Source organism: Balaenoptera physalus (assembly GCF_965194825.1).
Source record: "Balaenoptera physalus genome assembly, chromosome: 13".
Taxonomy (NCBI): Eukaryota; Metazoa; Chordata; class Mammalia; order Artiodactyla; family Balaenopteridae; genus Balaenoptera; species Balaenoptera physalus.
This window is the reverse complement of record NC_138892.1, coordinates 35209592-35227565: the sequence shown is the minus strand read 5'-3', so window position 1 is coordinate 35227565 and position 17974 is coordinate 35209592. Positions and strand designations below refer to the sequence as shown.

Here is a 17974-nt window from a genome sequence, read left to right as displayed (position 1 = left end):
TATATTTAATGGAAAACTGAAATATAATAATTGACCATTTAATTTTGAAGGTGGATAAAAATACTCACTTTAATATTTAAACTATTATTGCTTAGCATGTCTGGTTAATCTAGATGGAAAAACTGAATAAGAAAATGTTGAAAATAATAGTTAACACTATGTAACATGTACTATTTAATATGCATTAGTCTAGGTACAGAGCATTCTACATATATTAACTCACTATATCCTCACATCAACTTTATGAGTTAGGTACTGTTATCATCCCTCATTTACAGATGAGAAAAAGGAGGCATGGAGAAGTATGTGAATTACTCAGTCACTTGGATACTAAGTAGCAGAGCTGGTATTTGAACCAGGCAAACTGATTCCTTGTTTTTAACTCCAAAACTCTACTGGTCTCGATGATCAAGATAATTTATTAAAAGATTTTATACATTTATCCATGATCCCTGAAAAAAACCTAGAAATTGCCAGCTCATTATTTGTTGGATCTTTTTAGCAAATGGAATGGGTAGACTAGTTTGATCCTATTTAATAAAAGTGTGGATGTTTAGATATGGCCTTGTTTATTCTCCTCTAATGCTTCTTCCTCCTTCACTATCTCCTTCTCAACTATTTCTCCTTCCTTAAAAAAAGAGGTGGGGGGAAGGAAGAGGAGACAGAGAAGAAGGAGAGAAAGAAGAAGAAATTGCATGTCCATTCTGTGCCAAGCACTATGTTAAGTCCTGGAAATACAGTTCTAAATAAAACAAAACATCTAACATTTGGGAGTGTATAAGCTAAGGTGGAAAACAGAGAATCTGAATATAGTGTGATGATGTTATTCCAAAGATGACAGAGCACATAAGCAGGGCAAACAACTCCACAAAGGAAAATACCTTCTAAACTGAGAACTGAAACCTATGTTGATTCTAGCCAAAGATAAAGAGGAAGATGGGGAGGGATGGAGAGCAATCTGGATACATAGAACGGTGTGTGGAAAGAAATGGATTAGGAGGGATTCAGAACATTCGAAGTATAAATACATCGGTTACATGTGGCTGGGGTGTAGAACGTGCCAGGAAAGAGATGAGCCAGAGGCGAGGCAGAGACGTAGTGCAGAAAACCAGGTCTGTCTGCCATCGCAAGCAGTCTGAACTTTATCCTGAGGGAAATACAGAGCCTTAGACAGATTTTTAAGAGAATAATCAGAGCAGAATTATGCTTTTAAGTGCTCTACTTATCTGCCTTTTTCTCTAGAAATGAAGGAAAATAGTGAAGTCTATACTTTGTTATTACTCTCAGCAGCATCAGGTTTATATTCACCAGGGAAGCCGAACATAAATGAACACAGCTTCAGCCTCCTTCGTTGTGGGCTGAATGAAGTGTGTTCTCCAAAAGGCTATGTTGAAGTCCTGACGCCTGGCACCTGTGAATGTAACATCTTCTAGAAATAGGGCTTCTGCAGATCAAATTAAGTTAAGGTGAGGTCATATTGGACCAAGGTGGGCCCTAATCCAAGAAGACTGCTGTCCTTATAAAAAGAAAAAAGAAAAAAAGAAGATACACAGACAGGTGAAGAGAGAACACCATGTGACGATGAAGGCAGAGATTGGAGTGAGGCATCTTTGCCCAGCACCACTGGAACTAAGAAAAAGGCATGGAAAAGACATTCCTCTAGAACCTTCAGAGAGAGCGTGGCTTGATTTCAGACTTGTAGCTTTCATAACTGTGAGACAATAGATTTCTGATGTTTTAAGCCACCCAGTCTGTGGTACTTTGTTATGGCAGTCCTAGAAAAGTAATACACCATTCCTCCTAGGTCTGCCCTTAGGCCTTCATACAGGGGTCACTACAGAGCACTACAGAATTCGCCAAGTGATAGGCAGTTGGCTCATGAGAAAAGGCCATCATTATATTTGGCAAGACATTTTTACATATTTTCCTCTCTCTAAATTTTCTATATGGGTATGTCTTTAGGTAAATGCAATTGTCTAAGCACCCAAGAAGTTTCCTAAGTTAAGTGTAGTGCCTTCTCATTCACCCGCCAAGATAATAGTGCATGTAGAAATACTCCCTGGGCAGGTGATTCCCAAGATTTTATATGGATGCCATGATGGTAGTAAGAACAAATGAGTTATTGCATGTGGATGTGGTAGCAGACTGGCAGCTTGTTAGCAGAATCTGGCTCTTAGAATGTGTTATTTCATTAGAACATATGTTTCTTAATTTTTTTAACAATCGTTTTGAATGAATTTAGACGAGGAGCCCAGTTTCCAACATTCCCTCCTGCTCTCTAGATTCTCAAATGTGTTTAACTTGAAGGATCTGAGTTTGTCACTATACACTGTCCACCTTGCTTTGCATATATTTACCTGCCATCTGGCTATATTATGCTTATAGGGGGCAAGAAGGGTCTGCACTGATCTGGTTCTTCTATGGCAGTACAACCAACCATTGCTATCCCCATGTGAAGAAGATTTGGGTATCCCTGCTCACAGTCAAAGTTCTGGTCCCTCAGGCTTCATTCTTCCTTTGCTTCTTAGTTCCCATTTCTTCCCTCGGTCCCTGACTCTTGACTTTTGGACTACATTGTCTATATTCAGCCCTGCATTCATTGATTGTATCTTATATTTGGCTCCTCTAATTTGGCTGTAATTTACAAGAGGCATAAGCTTGGTAAATATATGTGGAATAGAACAGAGGAGAAGTATATAATGTCTTGGCCATTTCTAAGTCAAGAAGCTTAATTTGTCTTGGCATCTCAGGGCCAGTCTTACACACAGGAAAAATAGGAAGTACTTATATGTGGTTTGATTTTTGTGGGCTCTGGAAAGCCTCAAGCTGGTAAAGAATCATCTTCAGCTTTTGGAAAATGCCTGAATATAATGTCCACTTAATATGGGCCAGCAACTGTGCTGAGCATTTTATCTCATTATCTTCTTTAATTCTCGTAATACCTCTATATGATAGATATTGTTATTAATCCTACTTTACAGATAAGGAAACTGAGCTCAGATTGGCTTGATAAATTATCTAGAGTCACATAGTATTAAGTGGTAGAGCTCATATGAAGAAAAAATTAAATCCAATTCCAGGACCAAAGTCTTCTTTTTATATATAGGTTCTTATAAACTTAGAATTCATTTTTTAATAAAATGTTACCCAACCTAAAAACAGAAAAAAGTGATGCTGCTTTAGTTGAATAGAAAGGAGGGTGGGGTAAGTAAAAACCTAATCCACTGCCTCCCCAAGTACTAGGGCTCTGTGGATTAAGGGTGGAATGGATTTAAGGCTGCACTCTCTATTAAACGGTAGCTGCCACAGAGAGTGGAGCTAAAGCCTAAAACTTCTCCGAGTCATTCATTCCTTGACTAATAGCTATGAATTAAGGAGAAAAGCACAGAAAAGAGCAGAACACTGCAGCCGGAAATGGGCAAGGAGGGAGGAAAGAGCCGAGAGAACCTGGTTGACATGAAGCTTAAGGCTACCCAGGTAAAATTTATAAACACGTAGCTTAAAGTGTATTAATAAAGAGCAGGGATGCAATAGATAAACTCTCTATACCTAGCTGCCCAGACCTCAATATTGGAGCTCTTAACAGAAATGATTACATTTCACTGTTTCAAAAGTTTGGACTCTAATTTTCAGTAGCCGAGTCTCCAGATTTTCAAATCCTAAAACATACTGTGCTTCTTAAAACATGAGTAATGTGCAGAAACTACTTTTCTTTTTTTTTAAATTAATTAATTAATTAACTAATTTTTTTGGCCACACCGTGAGGCATGTGGCATCTTAGTTCTCCAACCAGGGATCAAACCCTCACCCCTTGTACTGCAAGCACAGAGTCTTGGACCACCAGGGAAGTCCCTGGAAGCTACTTTTCTAAAATTTCCATAGTTTATGCTAAGCAATAACCCTCTCCCAATTAGTTCCTTTGTGCGTTTTAAGATGGGGCTGCTGTTAGGGCTACATTCTAAGGTGAGAGTTCCTAGTATTTCCTTTGTGTGAAATCAATGAGACAAATCTGAAACCTGGACAGCACAAGGTTCCAAGTCAGCCTTGAGAGGTAATCAATAAGAGCAGGTGAGGCTGCCATGCCTGGCTGATCAGTGAAGGATATCACAACCTGGGAAAGGAACACAAGGTCCCACAGTCCACTCCTCTACCTAGTGCACACAAGTAAGCTCTTTGGCCAGAAACATCTCCCTATTTTTTTCTGAACAGACCAGAATTGTTTTGCTTTCTTTAGTGATATTACACAGGCAATGCTTTTTTTTTCTGTTAAAAGACAAAAACTCATTCACATATAAATTACTTTCCTCTCTGATGACTAGGATGATGACGTAAAGACAGAGATTTAGAATTTTATTCAGACTATTGTTAAATAATTATCTTCATCATTTTCATTCAGAAATAGGATCATGTAATGACAAAAATATTTTCTCTCTATCCCAAAAGCATTCTTAATGGCCTTGACATTACCTGAAATTATTTAGTCATAGTAAAGAAATACGTATGCCTTAATCATACACAACTATTGAATTCCTATGAAACAAACTACTTGTGAAATTTCAGGTACTTTTTCATTTAATCATGACAAAATCAAGGCAAAATCTCTGAACTAGTGCTTGTCATCACTATATGCATTATAAAGTTTAGTTTTGTAATAAGAACACCAAAAAATGATGCTTCTATCTATCACCCCCATTCTCGAGGTGTTATGCTCACTCATCTGCCTGAAAATAGAGAACCAGTTTTAAAAGCCTTATTTTAAAAAGTTGGAAATGTGAAAAATTAAAAACTTTGAAAAATTCAAGTGGAGGATATGGACTACTGATTTTTAAAAGAACACAGAAAGGTGTTCTGAAAGAACACCACAAAGTGATGACAAAAAGGGTGTGTTGTTTTTGCTATTGAAATTCAGCTGTAAAATTCAACAGGAAGGTAGCTTAATGTACTTGTTGGGGTTGGGATTTGTTTGAATATAAATATTTTATGAAGAATGGCAAAAAAATAAAAATGAAAAAGTTTTGAATGAGAAAATGCTCTCTGTTTAGTGGATATGAGCTATAAGGATGAGTTGAAAAGTAAAAATAAAATAGTAAATTTCATATCATGATACTACAGTGTATACTATGTAAATAAGTAGATTTATTCTACTGAATCTAAGTCCTAGAACCAGTTTATCAATGACCTCACTTGGCTAAAGAAATGGGGAGTAGCCGTTTCTATTTAGAATGGCTGGTTGGTTGTTCATTTAGTTGTCTACATCAACATTGCAGTACTTCATACAGTAACTCAGAAAAAAGGATTGAGATGACTAAATCTCATAGGATTGTTTATAAAAGGGCTGAATAAACATAATTCTACCTAAAAGTGTATTAATAAACTATATAGTGGGATTAGGACCCAAGATGGCGGAGTAGAAGGACATGCTTTCACTCCCTCTTGCGAGAACACCAGAAGCACAACTAGCTGCTGGACAATCATTGACAGGAATCAATAACAGAATAACTGAGGCAGAAGGGTGGATCAGTGACCTGGAAGACAGAATGGTGGAATTCACTGCTGCGGAACAGAATAATAAAAAAAAAGAATGAAAAGAGATGAAGACAGCCTAAGAGACCTCTGGGACAACATTGAAGGCAACAACATTCGCATTATAGGGGTCCCAGAAGGAGAAGAGAGACAGAAAGGACCAGAGAAAATATTTGAAGAGATTATAGTCAAAAACTTCCCTAACATGGGAAAGGAAATAGGCACCCAAGTCCAGGAAGCGCAGCGAATCCCACACAGGATAAACCCAAGGAGAAACACACCGAGTCACATAGTAATCAAATTGGCAAAAATTAAAGACAAAGAAAAATTATTGAAAGTAGCAAGGGAAAAACGACAAATAACATACAAGGGAACTCCCATAAGGTTAACAGCTGATTTCTCAGCAGAAACTCTACAAGCCAGAAGGGAGTGGCATGATATACTTAAAGTGATGAAAGGGAAGAACCTACAACCAAGATTACTGTACCTGGCAAGGATCTCATTCAGATTCAATGGAGAAATCAAAAGCTTTACAGACAAGCAAAAGCTTAGAGAATTCAGCACCACCAAACCAGCTCTACAACAAATGCTAAAGGAACTTCTCTAAGTGGGAAACGCAAGAGAAGAAAAGACCTACAAAAACAAACCCAAAACAATTAAGAAAATGGTCATAGGAACATACATATCGATAATTACCTTAATGTGAACGGATTAAATGCTCCAACCAAAAGACACAGTCTCGCTGAATGGATACAAAAACAAGACCCATCTACATGCTGTCTACAAGAGACCCACTTCAGATCTAGGGACACATACAGACTGAAAGTGAGGGGATGGAAAAAGATATTCCATGCAAATGGAAATCAAAAGAAAGCTGGAGTAGCAATAGTCATATCAGATAAAATAGACTTTAAAATAAAGAATGTTACAAGAGACAAGGAAGGACACTACATAATGATCAAGAGATCAATCCAAGAAGAAGATATAGCAATTATAAATATATATGCACCCAACATAGGGGCACCACAATACATAAGGCAACTGCTAACAACTATAAAAGAGGAAATCGACAGTAACACAGTAATACTGGGGGACTTTAACACCTCACTTACACCAATGGACAGATCATCCAAAATGAAAATAAATAAGGAAACAGAAGCTTTAAATGACACAGTAGACCAGATAGATTTAATTGATATTTATAGGACATTCCATCCAAAAACAGCAGATTACACTTTCTTCTCAAGTGAGCACGGAACATTCTCCAGGATAGATCACATCTTGGGTCAAAAATCAGCCACAGTAAATTTAAGAAAATTGAAATCATATCAAGCATCTTTTCTGACCACAGTGCTATGAGATTAGAAATGAATTACAGGGAAAAAATGTAAAAAACACAAACACATGGAGGCTAAACAATACGTTACTAAATAACCAAGAGATCACTGAAGAAACCAAAGAGGAAATCAAAAAATACCTGGAGACAAATGACAATGAAAACACAATGATCCAAAACCTATGGGATGCAGCAAAAGCAGTTCTAAGAGGGAAGTTTATAGCTATACAAGCCTACCTCAAGAAACAAGACAAATCTCAAATAAACAATCTAACCTTACACCTAAAGGAACTAGTGAAAGAAGAAAAAACAAAACCCAAAGTTAGCAGAAGGAAAGAAATCATAAAGATTAGAGCAGAAATAAATGAAATAGAAACATAGAAAACACTAGCAAAGATCAATAAAACTAAAAGCTTGTTCTCTGAGAAGATAAACAAGAATTGATAAACCATTAGCCAGACTCATCAAGAAAAAGAGGGAGAGGACTCAAATCAATAAAATTAGAAATGAAAAAGGAGAAGTTACAACAGACACCGCAGAAACACAAAGCATCCTAAGAGACTACTACCAGCAACTCTATGCCAATAAAATGGACAACCTGGAAGAAATGGACAAATTCTTAGAAAGGTATAACCATCCAAGACTGAACCAGGAAGAAATGGAAAATATGAACAGACCAATCACAACTAATGAAATTGAAACTGTGATTAAAAATCTTCCAACAAACAAAAGTACAGGACCACATGGCTTCACAGGTGACTTCTATCAAGCATTTAGAGAAGAACTAACACCCATTCTTCTCAAACTCTTCCAAAAAATTGCAGAGGAAGGAACACTCCCAAACTCATTCTATGAGGCCACCATCACCCTGATACCAAAACCAGACAAAGAATACTACAAAAAAAGAAAATTACAGACCAATATCATTGATGAATATAGATGCAAAAATCCTCAACAAACAGAATCTAACAACACATTAAAAGGATCATACACCATGATCAAGTGGAATTTATCCCAGGGATGCAAGGATTCTTCAATATACGCAAATCATTCAATGTGATAAAACATATTAACAAATTGAAGAATAAAAACCATATGATCATCTCAATAGATGCAGAAAAACCTTTTGACAAAATTCAACACCCATTTTTGATAAAAACTCTCCAGAAAGTGGGCATAGAGGGAACCTACCTCAACATAATAAAGGCCATATATGACAAACCCACAGCAAACATCATTCTCAATGGTGAAAAACTGAAACCATTTCCTCTAAGATCAGGAACAAGACAAGGATGTCCACTCTCACCACTATTATTCTACATAGTTTTGGAAGTCCTAGCCATGGCAGTCAGAGAAGAAAAAGAAATAAAATGAATACAAATTGGAAAAGAAGAAGTAAAACTGTCACTGTTTGCAGGTGACATGATACTATACAAAGAGAATCGTAAAGATGCCACCAGAAAACTCCTAGAGCTAATCAATGAATGTGGTAAAGTTGCAGGATACAAAATTAATGCACAGAAATCTCTTGCATTCCTATACACTAATGATGAAAAATCTGAAACAGAAATTAAGGAAACACTCCCATTTACCACTGCAACAAAAAGAATAAAATACCTAGGAATATACCTACCTAGGGGGATAAAAGACCTGTATGCAGAAAACTGTAAGACACTGATGAAAAAAGTTAAAGATGATACCAACAGATGGAGAGATATACCATGTACTTGGATTGGAAGAATCAACATTGTGAAAATGACTATACTACCCAAAGCAATCTACAGATTTGATGCAATCCCTATCAAATTACCAATGGCATTTTTTATGGAACTAGAACAAAAAATCTTAAAATTTGTATGGAGACACAAAAGACCCCAAATAGCCACAGCAGTCTTGAGGGAAAAAAACGGAGCTGGAGGAATCAGACTCCCTGACTTCAGACTATACTACAAAGCTACAGTAATCAAGACAATATGGTACTGGCACAAAAACAGAAATATAGATCAATGGAATAGCATAGAAAGCCCAGATATAAACCCACGCACCTGTGGTCAACTAATCTATGACAAAGGAGGCAAGGATATACAATGGAGAAAAGACAGTCAGTCTCTTCAATAAATGGTGCTGGGAAAAATGGACAGCTACATGTAAAAGAATGGAATTAGAACATTCCCTAACACCATACACAAAATTAAACTCAAAATGGATCAGAGACCTAAATGTAAGACCAGACGCTCTTAAACTCTTAGAGGAAAACATAGGAAGAACACTCTTTAACATAAATCACAGCAAGATCTTTTTTGATCCACCTCCCAGATTAATGGAAATAAAAACAAAAATAAACAAATGGGACCTAATGAAACTTAAAAGCTTTTGCACAGCAAAGGAAACCATAAACAAGACGAAAAGACAACCCTCAGAATGGGAGAAAATATTTGCAAACGAACCAAAGGACAAAGGATTAATCTCCAAAATATATAAACAGCTCATGCAGCTCAATATTTAAAAAAAAAACAACCCAATCTAAAAATGGGCAGAAGACCTAAATAGACATTTCTCCAAAGAAGATATACAGATGGCCAAGAAGCACATGAAAATCTGCTCAGCATCACTAATTATTAGAGAAATGCAAATCAAAACTACAATGAGGTATCACCTCACACCAGTTAGAATGGGCATCATCCGAAAATCCAAACAACAAATGCTGGAGAGGGTGTGGAGAAAAGGGAACCCTCTTGCACTGTTGGTGGGAATGTAAATTGATACAGCCACTATGGAGAACAGTAAGGAGGTTCCTTAAAAAACTAAAAATAGAATTATCATATGATCCAGCAATCCCACTACTGGGCATATACCCAGAGAAAACCATAATTCCAAAAGACACATGCACCCCAGTGTTCATTGCAGCACTATTTACAGTAGCCAGGTGTTGGAAGCAACCTAAATGCCCATCGACAGGCGAATGGATAAAGAAGGTGTAGTACATATATACAATGGAATATTACTCAGCCATAAAAAGGAATGAAATTGGGTCATTTGTAGAGACATGGATGGACATAGAGACTGTCATACAGAGTGAAGTAAGTCAGAAAGAGAAAAACAAATATCGTATATTAATGCATATATGTGGAACCTAGAAAAATGGTACAGATTAACTGGTTTGCAGGGCAGAAATTGAGCCACAGATGTAGAGAACAAACGTGTGGACACCAAGGGGGAAAAGCAGCAGGTGGATGGGGGTGGTGGTGTGATGAATTGGGCGATTGGGATTGATATGTATACACTGATGTGTATGAAATTGATGACTAATAAGGACCTGCTGTATAAAAAAATAAATTAAATTAAATTCAAGAATTAGAAAAAAAAAAAGAAAGTATATAGTGAAAATTAAACATACAATAAAACTACCCATGCTGAAATTTGGGGGAAGTTTAGGTCCTTTAAAAAAAAAAAAGTATTAATAATCACTGACTACATCTATGGTAAAAGTGCTTATTTTGGTTTACTTAGATAATGCTGCAGCTGGTGGAAATGATAAACGTTTAAACTGTTAACACTCTGAATGTATTGGGTTTAAGAGAATAAACATTTTACAAAAATAAAAAAAAGAAAGTATTTAGTGAATAAACTTTTAATTGATTTGTTTAACAGAGAGATTGGGCTATCCATATCTCCTCTTGCTCAGAGAAAATATCGTGTTTGTTCAATCCTACCAGATATTGATATAACTGATCTCAAGTGATCCCCTACTGGTCCTTTTAATATTTACTCAAATTCAAGCAAAGCTTTAAAATGAAGGGGAAAACAGGCATATTCCTGACAAAGGAGACAGAGAGTATTCTGGGGGAATGAATATAAGCCAGGCATCTGCATCTTTGAATTCTGCTGACCTCATCAATAATGTGGGTAAATGCCAGTGATGACCAGATCAAATGAATGCCACATTGCTACCATGCTTGAAAATTTCAAGGTTTATTCAATCTTTTCAGATTGGAGTACAGTGCTGTATAGTGTTCTGCTTTTTTTTTTGCTTTTTATAAGCATTCCTTTAAAGAACAGTGAAATGACATATTGTTGCAACTCTTTTAATGGCTTTTTCCTGAGCAAATTATATTCTCAGAAATGTAAATATCAATCTCTTCTAAAGAACCTTTATCTTCTTTACTATGCAGTTGACTATCCCCTGAAAAGTTAATAAATAGAAAAGGAATAGCAGATGAGATATCATCATTAATCTACAAGGCATGGTTTCTTTTATTTACATGGCACCAAATATAGTATTGCATAGGCACCACAGGGCATGTTTCTTTTGCTATTCATATAGATCAAGTGTTTTTGTTTTTGTTGTTGTTGTGGTGGTGGTGGTGGTGTGTGTGTGTGTGTGTGTGTGTGTGTGTGTGTGTTGATTGTGGTGCTGGGAATGACTGTGATGTTTTAAAGTAATAGTAGAATCCAAAGGGCTTTGAATTTAGGACAAAATACTGTCCCAGTTCCTTTTCTCTTTTTAACACCACATGATAGACATTCTTAAGGCAGTGTTTTAGACGAGAATTATATTAGGACAACTAGAAGATCAGCCATTTTACAGTCAGTCATTTGAGGCAAAATATCATATGAAACATTTTACATCAGTCCTAAGTTATGAAGGTAAAAATATTCTATACTCAGCAATGGATAGCTTAGAGGAAATGTTATTTTTAATAGTTCCAATATTTACCTAGAGTTTTTTCCCCTTTTGTCAAAACTTTTTGTCTCAAAAAACCTACAACTAAAATTTATGGAAAAATCTATGTAATGGCTATAATTGATATTGATTTTATTCATATTCAGTTGACGTAGATATGTATCTCTTTTGGAAGTGTTCAGAAAACACAGTGACCAGAAAAAATATCAAAGGGATAAAGATATTTTACTTTTTAAGGAATTTTTTTAAAATTATGAATTCCAAATTCTATCTACCCAAATTATTTTCCTCCCTAGATATCACAGATACTGAACTTTAGTTTTTATTCTGTTTGATTAAAGACAATTAGAATTCATATTTTACTTGATTTCCTCTTAATCTTCTTCATACTCATGGTTCCTAACCAAGAATGCACATTAGAATAAGTATTAAAAGAAATACTCATGTCCTGCTTCTAATCCTAAAAGGATTCAGATTCATTAAGTTAGAAATAAGGTCACAAGTGACTCAAATTCATATTTATAGTTAAGAAGCACTATGTCTTGATTTTAAACATTCTGGAATCACATACCCATTTGAAGAGCCAATGAAAAAAGATAACTTCTTCCTAAAATAATGCACTTAAATACAAACATATGGAAATGAAAATATACTTTCATAAAATATACCCTAAGACATCGTTTCACCAAGATATTAGACTTCCTCATTATGACTCTAACACCTAAAAGTGAGTACATTTTCTCCTTCTTCCTTTTATTCCACTCTGAACACTTTACTAGCCCTCCTGTCACACTCCCCAGACTGCTTTCCACTTGAAGATAGACAGTCTTTGGCTATGTTACATCTAGGGGCAAGTTTAGGCCAGAGTTTACAGAAATACTGGAAAGTAATACAAAAGCAAATAGCCTCAAATTTTGAAGTACAGAGAAGGATACTTCATACTACTGTTTATTGATTAAATACTACACTGCCTGGGAAAAAGCAGGTAAGGGCACTCCCAGGCAGATGTGAGAAAGTTGGGAAAAGATGAATAGTTTACGCCTCAATTACAGTGGTGTCTGGGATAAGTGCTAAGAATAAGGCAGATTCTTGGTGAATAGATGCTGAAAGAATGGGTGAATAAATGAATAAACAGCTGAAGAACTGACTGAAAAAAGCAGAAAGGAAAGATTGTTCATTCCCTTTCACTTCTGTGGCCTTAGTTTCCTCATCTGCTACATGGGCGCCTTAGAAGCTGTTCAGATTCTCTTCCATCTCAGACAATTCCTGTATTTTTCGTATTACTCTGTGAATGGAAGGGCAAAGACCTATTCCCTAGTGCAAGGCAGGTATCCAGACTGTAAATTAACAGCCCTCATGGCAAGAGAGGGAGTGTAGAGGGATGGTGCTATTTGGCAATGTATTATCATGTTAAGCTAAAAGCTGGCAGGTAAAGTAAGTAAGTATTTGCTACAAACTTTCTAACATTGAGTAGCTTATGGAAGAAAATACTGCTTCAATGTGAAAATAAATAAAATTTATATTACCTCAACTTCTGGAATAAAGAGGCAGATTTATGTGCCTTCATGTGAAACACGGTCCAAAATCAATTTTTTCTCGAAATAAGTAAGATTGAGGAGAGAATACTGAATGCTGTCATTATGTAATGTGTATACATGGAGCATCTCTATAAAGACACATACACTTGTAACTGTGGTTGCCTTCGAGGATGGGAAATGGGTGGCTAGGAGAAATTTTGAAAGGAAAATTTAATTTACACTGAATTGGGATAATTTTTGAGTTTGTATAATGTGCATATATTGCCTATCTATAAAATATTCTTAAACTTTAAAGTACTACAGAATATAATATTAGTGAAGATGCAAAAAAAAAAAAACAGCCTGAAAGTTTGTCACCAGTGGAATTACATTTTAAATGCTGTGATGCAGTCTGTTAATAAATGTCCATAGCAGATGAAGAATATTTGGCCAAAAAAAAATCAATGGATACAGAGTATATACTACCTCCCCTATTTTGCTGCTTTATCCACCATTATTTTTAAAATGTGACCAATATAGTGGTAGGACAGTTAAATAAAAGCTTTTTAACTAGATGGAACTCAGTGGAGTTCTGGTTCATCCAACATCATATATAGAACAGTTTCATAGAAATCATCATAATTTTTTACACTTCAGAGATAGTACTGACCCAGCAAGCAGTCATCTGTACACATGGTTTCCTGGGAGACGATAAGTATTTTTCCAAGAATTCTGGGACTACATTAGAACACCATTTAGCCATAATACTGTCTTTTTCCTTTGTCTCTAAAGTGGTGGTAACTCTATTAATCAGTTTATTAATCCCTCTTGGAATGTGAAGATTAATTATTATGAAATGCCTAAGTGCTGACAGAAGTGCAAGATAATCTAGTTCAGGTGGCACAAGAAAAGTCAATGAGAAAAACAAACATCATTTTTTAACTTTGTTTATTTGTAGCTTAAAATGTAATGCCATACAATTTTAACAATCACTTAAAAAAGGATTTATATTTGCAGAAAACAGAAGCAAAACAGAAAGATATGAAATAAAATGCCATCTTGCTTCAAGTGTTCAAATCAGTACTTAGAGTACTAATATACATCTATATACATTGCAAGTATATTTTACAAATATACTATGAGTAATCTTGAAACCGCAATAAATATCAAGTAGATTTTTAGGCACACGCATAAAAAAATGCGGAATCTGCATAATTCTTGAGAGTGCTGAGTGACTCATTCGTAGATCATTTTCACACATATATTTTACACAAAATATACAGCCATCACACACATGATCCCCAGTCACCTCAGAACCTCACCTTTCATCCCAGCATTAGTGCCTTCTTATTCTTTGATACTATTGCTCTATACAGCTATTACATAAGAAAATATTTTGCAGTTTTCTTCAACTAATTGCCTAAGAAGGTATCAATGCTACCAAAATAAGTACAGCCTATCTACACAATATATTCATGGAAGTGTGCTGAGCAGCACCAACTTACAGAACTGGTCATTGTAACCCTGGGGGTTACCCTGAAGGCAAACTTATAAATTTTGAAGTATACCATTTTTGAGTTGCCCATACCATGACATCCAGAAATTATTAGAAACTGAGGTAACACCTGTGGTTTTTAGAGATAGGAACCCTTGAAAAAAACACCAAAGGTATTTTTGAAAATTCTGACCAACATGGACCTCAGTTATTGTACACTTTGTTTGTGGCTCTTTCTGTGCAAATGTAAACCAGAGAATCCAAAGGAATGCTCATGGTGAATTTACGTACACTGCTAGGATTAAAGGTCACAGCCATGGAACACCTGAGATCGCCCTCTGATAAGCGAAGTCTAACGCTTCTCTTAGTAGAGCCAATGTTCATTGATAAAAATGAACCAGATAAGATCCCACTGATTTTTGCCCCCCAGCTACAAGTCAGATTCTGGCATATCTGGCATATCTGCCATCAAGTACCCTATTCCATATCGTCCATTGGGAGCAGTATCCAGAGTGGGTGATCCACTCTGTTTTCGATAAATATTTTTACCAAAATTTGGAGAGGACATCTCGCTTGATGTCTTTCCATGAATGAGGCTTGCATCATCTCCCTCTAAGTTTATAGGCTCCTTCAGAACCCTTCCTCTCTTATAGGTCACAGACGCTAAATTACCAGAACTATCGTCTATAAGGTTGCAGCGACGAATGATGAAGACAATTGGGACGGGCAGTATTGCCAGGACCATCAGAGAGATACAGACAACCATTCCCCACGTTGGGTAGCTCTGAAATTCCTCTGATGCCTGTTAAAGCCAAAAAATAATTATTAATAATCTCTTTGTCTGCAGGGACATGAAAAAATATATATTTGTCTCAGGTTTTTAAGAAAAGAATCTGGGCTAGTCTTATGATTTTGACTAATGAATTGCTGTGGAAGTGACAGTAAGCAACTTCCAGGGCAAAGCCTTAAAGGCCTTGCTGTTTCTGCCTTTGTGTCCTAGAATGCTACCCTGAGTCCATAATGCCTGGAAGAAACCAAGAATGAAAGCTCACATAGAGCCCAGCTCTCCAAGTTTAATCAACTGTATGAGTTAGCTCACACAAGACCCAAAGAAGAATCATCCAGCTCATCCACAGAACCCTAAGAAATAATAACTCATCATTGCTTTCAGTCATTAAGTTTGGGGGTCATATGTTACTAAGCAATAGTTACCTGTTACATGTGCCACATTAGCTTTCTAAAATCTGAAATTAAATTTTGAACTACATCTAGCCCCAAGGGTTTTGGTAAGGGATAACAGACTTATTTGTTTAGAATAGTCTTGAATTTAGTTGCTATTATATAGAATTACTAACCATAGAATAAAGGTCAGAGGTATCTGAAAAATAAGCATTCTGATTTTCTAACTGCTAATATGTATTTTAAGATTGCATTACTATGTAGCTAAAGCAACATGAGAACAGAAATTGAAATAGTCATGGCTAATATAAAACAGTTATAGCAAAACTTTACTTCAGTATTTACTTAAATTATGTATACATGGCTAATGCATAGTTTCATTGTTAGAGTATCTCGGATATAAGTTAGTAAATTTATACAGGAAAAAATATTTCTGGTGGTTTGATCAATATGTTTTCTAAAGTCAAAGGCCCAACTGGTTCATCTATGGTGACATGAATAAAATTACTTTAATGAGGACCAAGTCAGTACTTCTCATGTACTAAAAAAGTCCACAATGTATAAAAAAATCATACATATTTGGGGCCAAAAAAACATAAAAATCTCAAGATCCTCACATAAAAGCAACACCATTCATTTAACAGCAAACTATGCTGTGAAAAAAGCAAAAAAAACCAAAACCTCTAAAATGACATTTTATGTATATTTTTATCTACCTTCCTTATTTTGCATTTTACCTTATCTTCAATCCATGCATTATAGCCAGGAGGACTTAATCCCATATTCACAATGCTAGCAATTAGCAGTGATAATAGCATTAGAGGAGAAATATATTTCCACATATAGTAGTAATATCTGTTGGGAGCAAAGCCCAGCATATCCTTTAGGTCTTCCATAAACCTAAAAAGAACAAAGGAATTTAATTATTCCTCGAGTTAATATAGCTATATTAAAATATGGTAAATTAAATGTCCTTTAAAATACGCATTATATCAATGGTTTGATGGGGGTTAACCATGATACCCTATGACATTTTACACTGAGTCTAAAAGTCATATTGGAAGATGACTTATAAATTAAGAACATTTATAAAGTAAAATGGAACCAGTTTACTGTAATTTTCATTTGGAGAAAGTCCCCGTAAGTCAATTACTGGAAAGTCTCCTCCAACTGACGATTTCCACTCTATGAACACAATATTTGCAATACATTAAAATTTCCTTGTTTCTTTTTTTCTTAATTAGCCATATGTAATATCATCCAATCCAATTAGTGTTCATATTATCTGACCTCTCATGTCTTTCTGTAGTCTTTTTTTTTTAACTGAAAGAAGGTCCGTACATTGCAGTTGATGTATGTGTTTCTCAGACCATTTTTCATCTCTAAGTTCCTCATACATCTCTTCATCGTTTCCTCTGATTTTTTGTTGAATCAGCTGGTCACTCTGTCCCGCAGTCTGTATTTGGCTGATTGCATTCCCACAGTTTTGCTTCACAAGAGCATTTGATCCTCCTATTTCCCATGAATTAACACTTAGACCTAGTAATGATTAGACTTAACGTGTTTTTGTTGTTTTTTTTTTTGAGTCAAGTTATTGAGGTGCTTTTTACCTGAAGTAAAATTCACCCTTTTTAATTGTATGATGTTAACACTGTCAGGAGCATGTAGACATTACATACTAGTCTACATCCCTTAATGTTTATCTCGAGATAAATATTTACTGCCCACCCACCAGCCCTTATATTAATGTTTCTGCAGACTTCGTGGTTGTCTAAACCTAGTTCTCTCGTAGATTCTTCAAAAAGGGATCGTAGTAACTATATTTCCTAATTTCTTGCATGTTTCTAATTGTTTGTCTGTGGTCACTATACCTGAATGTCAGTTCAGCTGAATTTAAAATCTGTGGCTTATGTTTTTTCCTTGAGAATCATACATATGTCTAACTACATAATATTGTTACAAAAATTTTGTTGACTATTAGATTTTTCTCTCATAAATAATCTTCTTTGCTTTGTTTTGTTTTGTATTATTTTTGCCTGGATGCCCTTTTTTTTTTTTTTGTCTTGTAGTAACATCCTAGGCTATGTCCTCGTGTTGGCCTTTATGTCTATTTCTCCAAGTATATTGTTTGCCCTTTCAACATTCAAATTATTTATTTCAGGCAAGTTTCTTCAATTATAGTTTTTAGCATTTGTTCTGGCTACTGTTTTTAGAGGTCTTCATTGTACATATGCTGAATC

General features: G+C 35.7%; 1 protein-coding gene across 4 annotated transcripts in view; it reads right to left on the bottom strand.

Annotated features, from left to right (window-relative positions):
* Positions 1 to 9798: 9798 nt before the first annotated feature.
* SLC6A15 (solute carrier family 6 member 15) overlaps positions 9799 to 17974 on the bottom strand; it is a 54028-nt gene continuing 45852 nt past the window's right edge. For 3 of the 4 annotated variants that reach the window (XM_082418941.1, XM_082418940.1, XM_082418939.1), the window contains 2 exons: positions 16472 to 16634; positions 9799 to 15357 (listed from right to left, as the gene is read on the bottom strand). In XM_082418941.1, coding sequence (XP_082275067.1) covers positions 14986 to 15357; positions 16472 to 16634 — 535 coding nt within the window. In that variant the 3' untranslated portion in view covers positions 9799 to 14985. The remainder of the gene's footprint in view (positions 15358 to 16471; positions 16635 to 17974) is intronic. The other variant, XM_082418942.1, reaches the window with a different exon arrangement.